At 35.5% G+C, this 13,636-nt stretch overlaps 1 protein-coding gene across 12 annotated transcripts in view; it reads right to left on the bottom strand.

Annotated features, from left to right (window-relative positions):
- LOC123712198 (protein muscleblind) overlaps positions 1-13,636 on the bottom strand; it is a 144,846-nt gene that overhangs the window by 41,081 nt on the left and 90,129 nt on the right. For 9 of the 12 annotated variants that reach the window (XR_006754060.1, XR_006754059.1, XR_006754058.1 and 6 more), the window contains exons 1-2: positions 12,567-12,764; positions 4,845-5,402 (exon numbers count right to left, since the gene is read on the bottom strand). Coding sequence is in view for 9 of the 12 variants with exons in the window: in XM_045665194.1 (XP_045521150.1) it covers positions 4,845-5,033 (189 nt within the window). In the remaining 3 variants the exon portion in view is untranslated. Of the gene's footprint in view, positions 1-4,844; positions 5,403-12,379; positions 12,546-12,566; positions 12,765-13,636 lie in introns of those variants that run through there. The other 3 variants (XM_045665189.1, XM_045665187.1, XM_045665190.1) reach the window with 2 other exon arrangements.

Consider the following 13,636-nt stretch of genomic DNA (forward strand, 5'->3'; position numbering starts at 1 on the left):
AAATTTAGAGACTGACGTCTTTAGACGGTATAAATTGTGAGAGGCGCCTGTTAATATTCAGCAAAAAAAATTGATAGTGCAAATGTCTAAGTGGATACCGACTCGCTATTAAAGAAATTAAAATTGAATATTTACGGTTCTATTTTCAAAATCAAAGCTTTTTTTTAATGTATAAGAGGGATATAGTTTTCGCTTTACGTAAGGGAGAGGTTTAATTACCTGCTTAAACATGTCTTGTATAATATGTATCTTAAAGTATTCGTATAACGGTGTCGTAATCGAGAGATCACAGGAGATTGAGTGCACGACAACAGCCGAGTGCAATATTGGCGAATGGCGAAATCAGAGATCGAACGAAACATGACACCTCACTTAACGAATATGAAAGTCCAGCATATTTTTGTTCGTTATTATTTTCCATAAGACGCTTTTTATCTTCTATAATGATGCCCAGATTAGACAATATTATGTGATCTCTGTTTAGACATTATTATATTTAATTATAACTTGAACATGTGTTTATGAATTATAAGTAAATAAAAGTCTAAAAAACATCAAGAATAATTAAACTCATTAATTTTCCTTTGTATTACGGAAACGAAGAAATCAACACCTTGAACAATTAGACTGAACACGACAATTTATGCAGCAATTATTTGGAGCGCGCTCCATTCAATCCAGGTCAGATTAAGTGATTCTTAACTAATAAAAACGATGGCATACCACAAACCACGTTTGTTGCGCAAAATTAATGAACGTTTCTAAACGGCGAGCTTCTTAATTATTATTTATATTGCAATCAGAGCATAATAAAGTAAGTCTAATTTATCTGCCTTTTCGCTTCGAGTGCACCATTCTAATGACTGCTTTTAATAACGGGCAAATCGTGACGTTAATAACGTGTCTTCATGCAGGAGGTAAGTGAACGGAGGCTGAGTAGACAGTGTATACGTGTATTGAATCACGTAAAGGCTATTTGAATGGCGCTCAGTGTCTCGGTTGCGTCTACTGAACTCTACTACCTCGTGTACCTACGGCTTACGTTGTCAGATGCAACTCGAGATTTCTTGACTATGCTTGTATGGATGTTCACACATATGAGAGCTCACTCATTTATTCTGAATATAAAACTATTTCGAGAACTGCGTTTACGCATCTCTTGCAACAAAAGCGTATGTAGGACTCGACTCACTTTGGAGAACTTCCGCATGTAGAAATAAGGTTTTAATACGTGTATACTTTATTTTAAACATCTCCTTTGACACCCGTGACATCAGTACAACCCACACGGTACGTGACGCAGTAAGAAGCTAATCGTTTGACTTGTGACCATTGGATGATTCGGCAGTTCACAAGTTCGCCAATACTAAGCGTAAACAAGTCAAAATTACTGGCTTTTAAACGCTCCAAATGTTCAGCAACGAAGCACTCAGTTCTGGTGCGGCCTCTAAAACATTTGAGTGGTCTGAATGGAGCCTTTGCTATCGATTTGTAAGCAATACTTAAGTAAGTTTCACTCTGACATAACAGAGGCGAAAGCTTTTTAGTCGTCGGGAAGTTGTACCAATTATTTCTTTAGTGAAGGCAGCGGCCAGTAATACTTTGAAGGAAAACGAAATATAAACAACAGGAAACCGGTATTTTTGATAACTAAGTTAGATATGTTACGGAATTAATAACTAATTAGGTGTATAATAAGATTTGAGAATATAAAATGCCCATATATGTATTTAAACTTAACGATACATAACAACTAAAAACAAATAACATAAATTTCCAGGATACAAGAGGCGGCCTTATTCCTAACTATTTATCTTTTCCAGTCAAGCCTCGTAAGAAAGCAAACTAAAAAACAAAACTAGAAATACTGAGAGTTAAGTGCAGGACTAAAAGCTAATCCATACGGTTTATGAATTACAATGACGTTCATAAGTGTACATTGTGTTACCTATATGAATAAATGATTTTTGACTATTGGATGCGATACAAAAGAAAATTGTATGACATGAATTTCAAGTCACAAGCAAGATCTTAATGCATTAAACCTCTTACCAATATTTACTTACGAATAACTTTTATTTAATAAACAAAAGCTTAGCTAAGACATTTTAAATGCCTACGTACCAAAAACAAACTTACGGGAAATAAAAACGTACTGAGTTACCATGGCATTTAACATTTATCCAAAAATAATGCTAATATTGATTCAAATGAGATTTAAAGTATGTCATCGGTAAAATTAGAAACAGTCTCTACTATTATATCCCAGCGTGATGAAAGTGAATGAGTGGGCGAACTAACAATGTATTTCTTAATACATGGCGAACCAAGATGGATTTACTGGTTGCTATAGGTATGATAACACTGATTTACTGATTGATTAAAGTTTTATTTTAATATAATTTGATAATTTTGTTTGTCGAGTATAACTTTAAATCTGGTGATTCTTAAAGGAAACGTAAATTATTGCAATATTCTAATAATTACGCTTTTATCCGGTGACATTTAACATCAAAATATAATCTAATAACATCTCATACGCCTTTAGTTTATTGATGTTAAGGCTATCTGAAAATATTAATATTATCAAGCAGAGAAGTTACGCGTTGGTGTGTAATATCCATAGGTCAACTTTCACAACATAAATGTCAACACCCACACAAAAGGTAACTTTATTGACGCTAAATAGTGTACTCATAATTCTGATCACTTCTTAATAAGGAAACATGTTACTATATATAAAATGTCATGCGCGAAAGAGTATATTACATAGTTATAGTAAGAGTATATTACATTAGTACCTAATGTGAAAGTACAAGATGGTTTAAAACTCTCATTTCTCAAAATAACAAGGGTCAGTAACTTTTGCAAACATATCAAACCTAGTTCATGCCTGCGTAATGAGTGGCTTTAATTCCCATTTATCACTGTCATCGTTTATAAATCCGTATAAAATGACTCATGAATATTTCGAGCTGTTGACCGACGTTAGTCGTATAACCTATAAAGCAAACATTGCGAATCCGGTTCCACTGTCGTGCCGCAGCCAGAAGATCGCTCGCGTAGCTAGGTGGGATAAAGTGTATATGGCAATAAGCCCGGTTTAATCAACACAACACGTACCCTAATCAAATATGACCCCCTCGTCATATTGCGTAATTGAAGGCTTAATCACGGGAGACGTTTTGCGCGACGAATGTATGCGGGCATCGACTGTTTGAACAGCTCTCGAAGCACGACATTCAACGGCATAACTAGCCAACGATATATGCCGTTGTAGTGATAAAAAATATTTCAATCTATAAGTTTAATAAACCACAAAGAGAGTAATGCGGTTTATATAACAGCGTCTGAAAAGGAAGATAAGGCTATGGTAGCATCGGCTTCCTCATTGTACGGGACGTGTGATGCCACGATGCACAAAGCTAGCACAATGCGAGTCCATTCTCCCATTGTTTAACGTCTCGGGCTAAACACATCTCTGCTCTAAGCGAATTACGGCGCTCAACTTCAAACGTATCAGAGAGATTCTATCAGTTTTGAAACTAAATTTTAAGTGAAGTTTTCCAGCAATATTTTATTGAAACGTACCTCGAATACGGGGATAACAGGAATTTGCTTTCGTGTACGAAAAGGAATAAAATGTTAAGAACAATTTCAAGATTTCCAACGCGTTGTGTTTAATTGCAAAGGTTAAGGTGACAATTGTCATTGCTGACAGATAATGTCAGTTGCCCACGTGTCATAGCATACGAATGTGTCGGCAAAAGGTATTTTTTAAAGGCTTGCGTATGTATGTATTGAAAGAGCGATCGAGCGCATGAGAGGGAGCGATTGTGCGGGGCGGCAGTCCCACGGCGACTTTATCTCTTGATCGCGTTATTCACCCGAGCATCAAAGGAAAATGCGAAGGGAAATATTAAGAGACGAGACTGCCTTTTTATTACATGATACTTAAATTTTAAAAACATTTACTTTATGGATATACTCTGAACGTTTTGTTTATTCCCGGTTTCGTGAACTCAGTGTATTATGGTAAACGAATTATGAATAAAACTTTAATAAATAAATCCTTGCTCTAGCGGAGGTGAGTGTTTACATACCAGCTCAAATTATTATCGCTCCGTTCATTCCCCGAAATACCTGTGTTATCGCATCATTCACTAGAGATAACGCTATTAGCTCACTTTAATTCCGAGTCCCTTTCGCTTGACTGTATTCGCGTGAAATCATGTCTTTGAACGCCAATTTCATATGGATTTCATATCCGCGCAACCCATGTGGTGTATGTTTGTAGTGTGTTAATAAGACAAGTATAACAAGTCAAGGCGCCGCCGAGTCATTGTCCCGTTCATTACATTAGTCTGATGCCAATTCCCATACAATGGTGGCGGCCACATTGGGACGCTGACGTCACTTCAGACTAGCCTTGGAATTGAGGTCGCTAACGAAATGGCGGCAGAATAAATATTGCCATAATCGGCAAAATGTGGCCATAAATAAAGAATGAATAAGTACTTTTCGTGTTTGTTATCATACACGTGTTTAGTACGCATTGTAGAAAAAAGAATAACGCAAGAATCAGTGTTACAAAGTTGCATGTTTCTGACAAGACTTTTCAAAGTAGGCTCAATCTCTATTTATGTATGTAAAATTTGGATTTGAAATTAATTTTGGTAACCCTAACCAGTTATCATCATATCATAAACCAGGTAAAAAGTTATCAAACTACCAATCTGATGTTACCATAACGTATAGGAGAACTATGTAAAATTATTGAATAAATTCAGAGCGACAGTTTGTGGAGTTGAATAGTTATTTATAGTTACATACTAAAAACTTACCTTAATGCTGTCGTAGCATGCGGTGACTCTTCCGTTCTGGACCTCCACAGTAGTCGGGGGATGCGCAAACTTGCACTCGTTATCGGGCCGAGAACATTTATTTCTTTGGAACTCGCGGCACACTTCAAGCTGAAGCCAACGAGAGTCTTTTCCGTTCAGGAGGCTGTTCATGTTCACCATGGTGGCCATCGTTGTCGGTTGCCTCAGGGGATAATACACGTTACGCTGATCGGGTGCGGCGCATAGGCGGCAAACAGCGAGCGCGCCCGCGCGCTCCAGATACACTTTTCCGCGGCAGAGATCACAGGTGACACTCACGACGATATACACCGTCGATATTTACAAATATTAATTACAATCACGTTAGAAAGACACCGGTTGCAAGCTTAATTAGGCGAGTATTAAATTATCACACGCGTTCGTATCGATGTTGACGATTGTTTAGTTGAGGGCGAGCGGTGCGCGGTGCGCTAGCATGGCAGCGGCCGGTGAGGGTATGTCTGGCAGCGGGGCGCGGGGCGCGGGGCAAGCGGAAGGCGGTGCGGTGCGGGCTCAACTCTGCGAAAAACAAACACACTGTTATTCTCTGGGCAAACGCCCGGAGCCAAGCATAAGCGGCTACCGGGTTAGACGTTGACTTACCTTGTGGCTTGACCACAAAGAAAATCATAAATGCATATTAGTATATAAATATTAAAAACTTTTTACATCAAGTAAAGTAATTAGTTCTCTTAGGAACTAATTTGATGTTTGCTATAGTTATAATAGTCCAACGGAAAAGCCTTTAGGTTCTATTAAGACAACTTTGAAGTTACAGATAATTTAATCCCAGAGTCGAATAGTATTTGTATGAATAATAAGTCCAGTAGTAATTAATTACTGCTTTCTGAAACAGGGACATACAAATATGATTTGTGTTGGTTATACGTTTAAGACGACGACAGGTGAGTGGTGCGCACGTTGCGGACAGGTGTCGCACCAATAATAACATCCGCTAGACGAATATAAATACGAACTCTACTTGAAACTAATGTAAATAACTGCCACATAAAACATACAAATCCACCAAAGTGTGTCACAAAAATGAATAGCATAACCACGTTGCTCAATAAAAATGAGTGTTAGGTGTTAAGCCGTGGAAAAATTCTTTGTGTGGGCGCTAGCCGAAACGCCCTGAGGCCGAGAACAGGGAAAAACTTGTGAAACCAAATCCTATCGTAATGTGCTATTTAAAGCATAACCCAGTTGAAAATAGCACCGGTGTGCGTCCACGCAGCCACCGCCGTGCATAATCTACAAATTTTATTTTTGATGTAAATGCAACTGACGGCATGTTTCCACTTGAAAATCAACTAAAAATATTCTTTTAAAATTTAAAAGTGTTTTTGTGGCTGTCGGGCGTGATGAGAGCGTTATTTATGCTCATGCCTGTTTCGTTTGTGAATCACTCTCAACACATTCACTTACTCATGTCATATTTTGCCAGACATTCATGTTATGCACTCGTAGATTAGCCCACACATAGACAACATCAGTTTCTAGGAACACTAACGGTTTTAACGTAATACAACGTATTTCTAGGTTTGCCTTCAAAAGATGCATGAAAATAGTGAAACAGTCAAGGCAACATTCTGAATAGCATTGTCTTTGGTGAACATAGCTTTTACACATTGAAAGAAAACAATTTAAAGAATGAAAAATTTAAATAATAATAAATAATAATACAAATAGCTTTAGTCCGGTAAAAAAATTGTTTTCTTTTCTGAATTTTATTTTTCCGACTAAACGAGAATAGGTTAGTGTCAATGGATCACCTGGCGCCGGCCGGTGCTTGAGTAGTTTCTTCAGTGCGACACGCACGGAAAGACATTCAATAATGTTGTGAAAAGATTACGAAGAGCAATCAGACGGAAGCGAATCTAAATAAGAATCTCGTGAGAGCGGTCGGGCGTTAGGGTGGGAAGGGGGAGAAAAAACAGTCGAGCCGATTCCTTTGTGCATGAAAATTCGATCTAGTCCCTATCGTGGCATTTATCATGAATTCTTAATAGAAAAGATGCGGTAGAGTGCAAAATAGAAGTTAATGCAATATATTCCTATCGCATTCCTAGTCTCGATCGGGATTTGAACCTGGGTCTCCCACATGGGCGCTTTCACCTTTGAGCTATCAATACAGATAAGAATGCGACAATCGGTTATAATTTAGAATAAAATTTGAAATAAATTATTGTTAGGTTTGAACAAGGGGAGTTTGGGATATTTGAGCTAACTCAAGAAGGACACATTGTAAACAAATGAATGATGAATCACATCTTTCACTATTACCTTGTGATTGAATTTAACGCGAGACTTTACAACATTTATTGGATGACGTAATTGTTCCCAGAATATATTCTTATGACTAAAATACTTTTGTTTCAATCAATTAAAACGGGACTAGAAGCAATTAATTTTATTTTAATTAGTTGCATATTAATTTATGAAATGCACTAAAAGAGTTTATCAATACATTTGTGCACATTGTGCATTTATTGGCTAGATGTGATTTTACGCGAGCTTTCTGCACCATTAAATATATGCGGAAAAATCCCAAGCATATAATGACAGATTTTTATTCAAAAATTTAAAGAGTAACGAAATGTTCGCATTTGGTTAATGTAGCTATTTTACGTAAATGTCTGGTACAAAAATGGACTGATATCAATACAAAAAAGAGAATGTATCTAATATGAAGGTCTTTTAATATTGAAATCGAAAGAATTAGTGCAACAATAATTTAGGTTAAGGTTAAGTAAAATGAGTTCTTTAAGACAATGATTCATTCGATGCAGTTTTGTTAGTATAATAATTATATTAATGTATTGCATCATTACTTGTGCGAACTTGTTTTTGATATATTTTATTCGAAATTTGAAAATTTGTGATAAATCTTAAGGCAAGTGTCCATTTATTTTTCGTAAAGATCAATATTTATTTTTTAAGTTCACCACCCCATATTTAATTCTTTTTTCATATGATACAAGCTATTTATTCTAAAATACATGAACATAAACAACAATATATAAAACAATATATATTACATCAAATAAAAAAATATTACATTTCTAATTTTAGATTTTACTAGTAAATGTTGCTTAACAATGCTGAATAGGTATCAGATAATTTTTTTTATTGATCAGCCCACTACTGAATATAACTCTGGATGAGTAGTGTTTATTCTGTTATATAATATAATATATTCTCATATATATATAATATATTCTCATAATTTGAATGAGAGGTTCCTGAACTCCTTGATAGGTTTTTGTAGACGTAATTTGGTAAAATTCTGCTGATGTTGAACCATGAGCTTTTGACTGTCTAATAAAGTCATATGGTAATTGAATCCTAATATTATTATTACCTCATAATGTATCTCTCTATTAAATATAATACGGCACTCTAAAAGCAAGGAAAATATGCTATTAAATACATACATATATATATATATATATATATATAACTTAAAAATCATGTGTGATATAACTTAAAAACGAATTCTGAGATTTACAACAAAGGACGAATCTACTTAAGTTTCAGATATAAAAAATAGTTAACCTATTTCGTTCCAGAAGTAATTATAATCTTAATTTAAAAAAAATGTTCAGTCCCTTTGTTATCTCGAACTCTTATCAGACTGGAAATGGCTATTGTCAAATGGAGCATTGCGTAGTCCAAAAGATAAAAACTTCGGTTGCAAGGCCAGCCAGTAAATAAAGCGGAAAATGGGTTGACAGGCAGAAGGTGACCTTGGGTTTTACGCTCCGCCTCAGCGACCTCGCCGAATAAATACCAAAAACAAAGAAAACAAACCTAAATGCAGTTTTGAAATTGTCAATTATCTTCGTGCATTAGCCAAATTACATTACAATCAACAATAATTGTTAATAATTAAATGATTAAATTTGTATCCTGATGAAGTGAAAACTGTATCTCACGAGGTTTTATTTTTAATATTTTATTAGTAAAATTCCTAATTCAGAATAATTAAATATGCTATAATATTATATATAACTCTTCTAAGATTTTAAGTTATATCGGAAAAACTCAATAACTTATGCAACGCTGATCACCTGATATACATTGCTTTGAAAATTATCAGTGTGTGGTATATGATATTATTAATAACTTATATTGTTAATCATTCCGTGGAACTTCTATTGCATTGAGTAACTCACAATAATGGAACAAACCTACTGTTATGAGTATGAAATAATATAAGTAGTATCTAAAATATTTGTATGAAGACTCTGACGTCGCTTTTGTTGTGACAATCTATGAATTTTTTTTATTCATTTCTTAAACGCAATACGAAATAGGTAAAATATGATTTCATAAGCGTTTGGCTAAAAGTGCGTCGTTAGCGGAAAAGGTATTATTTTTACGCTTGATCGAAAAAGTACGACCTTATATGCTACGGCTATGGGAATGTCAGTTGGAAATTGATATATCAACGTAGAAAGCTCTTTATTATTAGAAATTAAAATTTATATGATAATTCGCATCCGTCTCATTGTTGAAGTAACTTTGAAGATTTACAATATAGCTGTTTATTCGCCAACAAAGTGCCTACTAAATTCTGATAGCTGTAATTAATTATTAGATTAAATCAATGTTTCTGTACAAAAGTTGTTCGTTTTAGGTTATTAAAGTCGTTTTCTCGAGTTGATTAATGTTCTTATCTGACAGTTTTGTGTCTCTACATTTTTTCATGTAATGATTTACATAAGTAACCTTAGAAAAATATTGATAATAAATATACGCCTTTATTTAGAAGAAACAATGTGACTCAATTGTAAGAAAAGTTAACTATAAGAAGCTGTTTTATTACAATAGAGCGCAATAATCTTGTAAACTAAATCATTAAATAAAAAGTCAACTAGTGTATTTCTTTATCTTTTAGATTAAAGCCGGTTTTCAATATTATTTCCCTATTTCAAAAAGTACAATTAGTTTCCAAATATAAAAACATTTTACGATAGATTTAAATTATTTTTAGAATTTTTTTATTTACTATTATTTTTTAATAACAAAAAGTATTTGTATAATAATGCTTAGTGTTTCGGGCCAGCCTAGTTTTAAAGAAATTTATTTTGAAAAGTGCCCAAGTTCTTGGTCGTATTATTGTGTCAAATTGTATTTCTGGGATAGTGAAATAATTTCTTTTTTAATTATTTGTATTAACTTGATACAGTATTTTCAGGATTAATGGTGTCGTTGGAAACACGACATAATGTAAATAATTACCGCTATTACGAATAATATAGTGTAACGCAGTCAACGAGGTAAATTCAATATTTAAATGTGATATTTCTGTCGAATTCAGTCATGTTTATAATAACGTTGTTGGATTGGTTTTGGTAGCGGAAAATGGCTTTTATTTCGGATATAGCAAGGTTGAAATTTGAGATGAGAGGTTTCGATTCGATGTGATGTGACTCGCAAGTGATGTCACCGATTTAACATTTGTTATTCTATGCAGTACTACCTCGCCTAGTGGAGCGTGCTACTCGCCACTAGTTCCATAAACGTTCTATTCGGAAACCAAAATAAACGTGGAGACTATTTGTATGATTAAAAGAGCACACATAAAGCCCAAAAACTTCGTGTTCATTATTGTCTTACATAGAGCAATTTCGGAACAATATGGGCAAACACAGCGAAATGATTAGCTGAGCACGTAGGTCAGTTCCGGCAGTCAAAACAAAGGCCATTGTTAACGTGTGCAGAGAAGTCCTACTCTGGCATTCGGGACATGTACTAGGTGCATTAAGCCTTCGGGGACGCCTGCAGACTCGTAATTAGCAGGAGAAGCGAAAAATTTGCGACGGCTTAAATTTACGAGGTGCAAATTACAACTCGCGCTATCGCTGCTGCGTTAATGTGCAGGTCTTATCGGGACCCAGCCCGCTGGCGAGGACATTAAACTGATCGCATCGACAAAACGTAAAAATAAACACTACATGGGACTGCACAAGATAAAAACGCTATAAGGAAAACTGGAATTTATTGGCTGCGGTTTGGAGTTGTTTTCCAGGAAGGCCTAAGCTTCGAGTAGTCCATTTGAGTATTTGTTAGGAAAACCATGTTACGTTCGCGGAGAAATCATAAAATATTCCGCTGTTACAGATATTAACTTTTTTATCTATGATTAATATCGTTTTAATCTGCAAATTGGACACGTTTGGTTGGTTTGTTTTTTAAGATAAGATAATATTGATGTCAGCTCTACATTTTGTGGCAATGCAATTTACAATCACTAAACATATTTTAAAAATTATAAATGTTATAGATTCATATCTTATTAATATCATATGAATACATAAAAACAGAATTCAACACTTAATGAAAATTATGTATCATAAATAGAATTTTTAACACATAGTGATGATTAATAAATAAGAATATAATTACTCAACTATGAAACGGTTTAATGTCTCTGAGACTAAAATTCTAGTCACTTATAGGGTTTTTAGAGTAAAATAAAAAATATTACTTATCGCTTCCACCCACTCACGCTCTCATTCAACTGTGTAATTCGTTTCCGATATTCCAATGTTTCATTTTCTTTTTATGATTTTAATACTTAATTTACTGATCACAAATTCTGCTCATTTCGGAGAAAATTATTCATTCTTGGTAAATAAAAATACTTTTACCGACCTAAAATTTACAGTACACTACAGTTTTACGACACAAATATTTCGCAAAATCATTTTGAATACGTAATCGAATCTGCTAGTTAGAGATTAACTGTTAAAAGTACATTACTTTTTTGCAAAAAGGCAAAATTTACCATTTCTTTTGTTTCTGATTAATATTTAGATTAATAATTCCAGGCCCTTCAGTGACGTATTGTTGAGCAGGTAGCCAGTTTCGAAGGCAGCTGTTACCCTACCATTGTGGACTTTCGAGTCGATATTTTAAAAATTAACACATGCATGTTTTATTCGATTTTAAATCGTGAGTAGTGAACTGAAATCGTTGTGAAAATATAAAACAGAAAATACACGGCCGCAAGTGACGAGTTATCTGAAATGCCGTGTTTCTGAAGAATTAAAAAATCAGAGTTAGTAGTAGTAAAAAAGTAAGGGAATTTTAAAATCTTTAAATTTATATAGATTAGACGTAAGTTATCTTGCGATAAGCGCCAGGTTGTATGACAGTACTCAAGATTTGCGGCAATTAGATTATGTAAAGGATTGCATGACAAATATGTATAATAGTAGCTTATATCTTTAAAGAATAAACTCGTAATATAGGTACGTAGTCAAAAGTTAGATGAAAACTATGTCTATGAAATACGAAGCATTATGAGATTAGCCCGATTAGGAAACGTATTTCTACTTAGCGAACTTTTACGTTATTGGCAATATCGATGAAAGCTTTTAACTTTGTGCCCTCGGCCTCCTGCAAGCGCGAGCGTCGCTCGTGGACTTGCACGGAACAACTCTAAATTGCAAAAGCTCTCATGCGAGACATTATTAAGTTCTTACCGGAACCGTTCAAGGCTATTTAATTTTATTGAATTTCGGAAATCGTCCAATATATATTTTCCTAAATCACACTGAATGTTGACACGAATAATATAAAATCACGATAAACCTCACTATATTCACAAACTTTCACGAACACTGCGAGTTCCGAATTAGATCTATTATCTGATAAAAATGATTCACTTACATGATGGGGATAAACAAGCCGGGTAAGGGAGCTTTCTTAACGTCCGAGAGTCAAATCATAGCAAGTCACACAAAGTTAAGACAAACGATTCGCCGGTAGCTTAGAAGTCGCATTCGCCACGGCGGGGTGGCGCGCGTCGTGATCGGGGCACGAGTGCAGTGCACGGAGCAGCGCGAGTCACACAAGCTAAAGCGGAGTCGGCGGGCGACTGACGGCTGAGTAACGCGGCGCGGGGCGCCCTGCGCGCGCACCCCGCACCCCGCGACCCGAACCGCCCTGCCACCCGCACCCCTGCCGCCTGCCGCACCCCCCTAAAGTGACCGATTTCATAAAACTGATTATTTCTATCAGTTTGCAATCATTTATACAAAAATACCTACATGATGCAATTCGCTAATTTATTATATTATTTTTAAAACGTAATTGACATTAAATTTTTCATCATAATTAATATTATATATTAATAAAGGGTAAATACGTTTTGACTTAACACGAAACAAGAGACTCTTATCAAGGCGCGCGGTGGCCGCTTCCTTTCTCCTCATGCAGTCGCGAGCTTTTCGCCACTGCTACACTTCCGCCCCGCGATTGTGTCGACTTTAGACGGCCAATGTACATTTATTGCAAGCCATATTATTGAATAAAGTTTGAAATGTAAACCTACAGTGAACGATAACCAAATTATTTTTTCTTATTACAATGATATCGATGTGGATTTACATAAACTCATTTCAAATTTATGCGAATTATAATAGGGTAAGATATCGATCGCTTCGATACTTTGCGACTTGTTTAGGGTGTGCAATCGGCAATGTGAAGGGCGCAGCCGATGTGTGCGAGTGCGACAGATATAGGCGCCGGCATCGGCGCGGGAGCGAGAGACCGGTGAAAGTGCGCTAAGGAAACGGGTTTGCGGCCTGCGCGTGACCTGTCCCGCACGACCACTCTGCAATATGCACTACATTGGAAAACAGGAACAGAATTTTGATTCACCAATTCGCGGATAATAAATAACCAGAAAACAGACTACGTCTTCATAAGGAAATAATTTTAATTTCTGGAAAATGTCA

This window comes from Pieris brassicae, chromosome 7 (assembly GCF_905147105.1).
Source record: "Pieris brassicae chromosome 7, ilPieBrab1.1, whole genome shotgun sequence".
In the NCBI taxonomy this organism is placed as follows: domain Eukaryota; kingdom Metazoa; phylum Arthropoda; class Insecta; order Lepidoptera; family Pieridae; genus Pieris; species Pieris brassicae.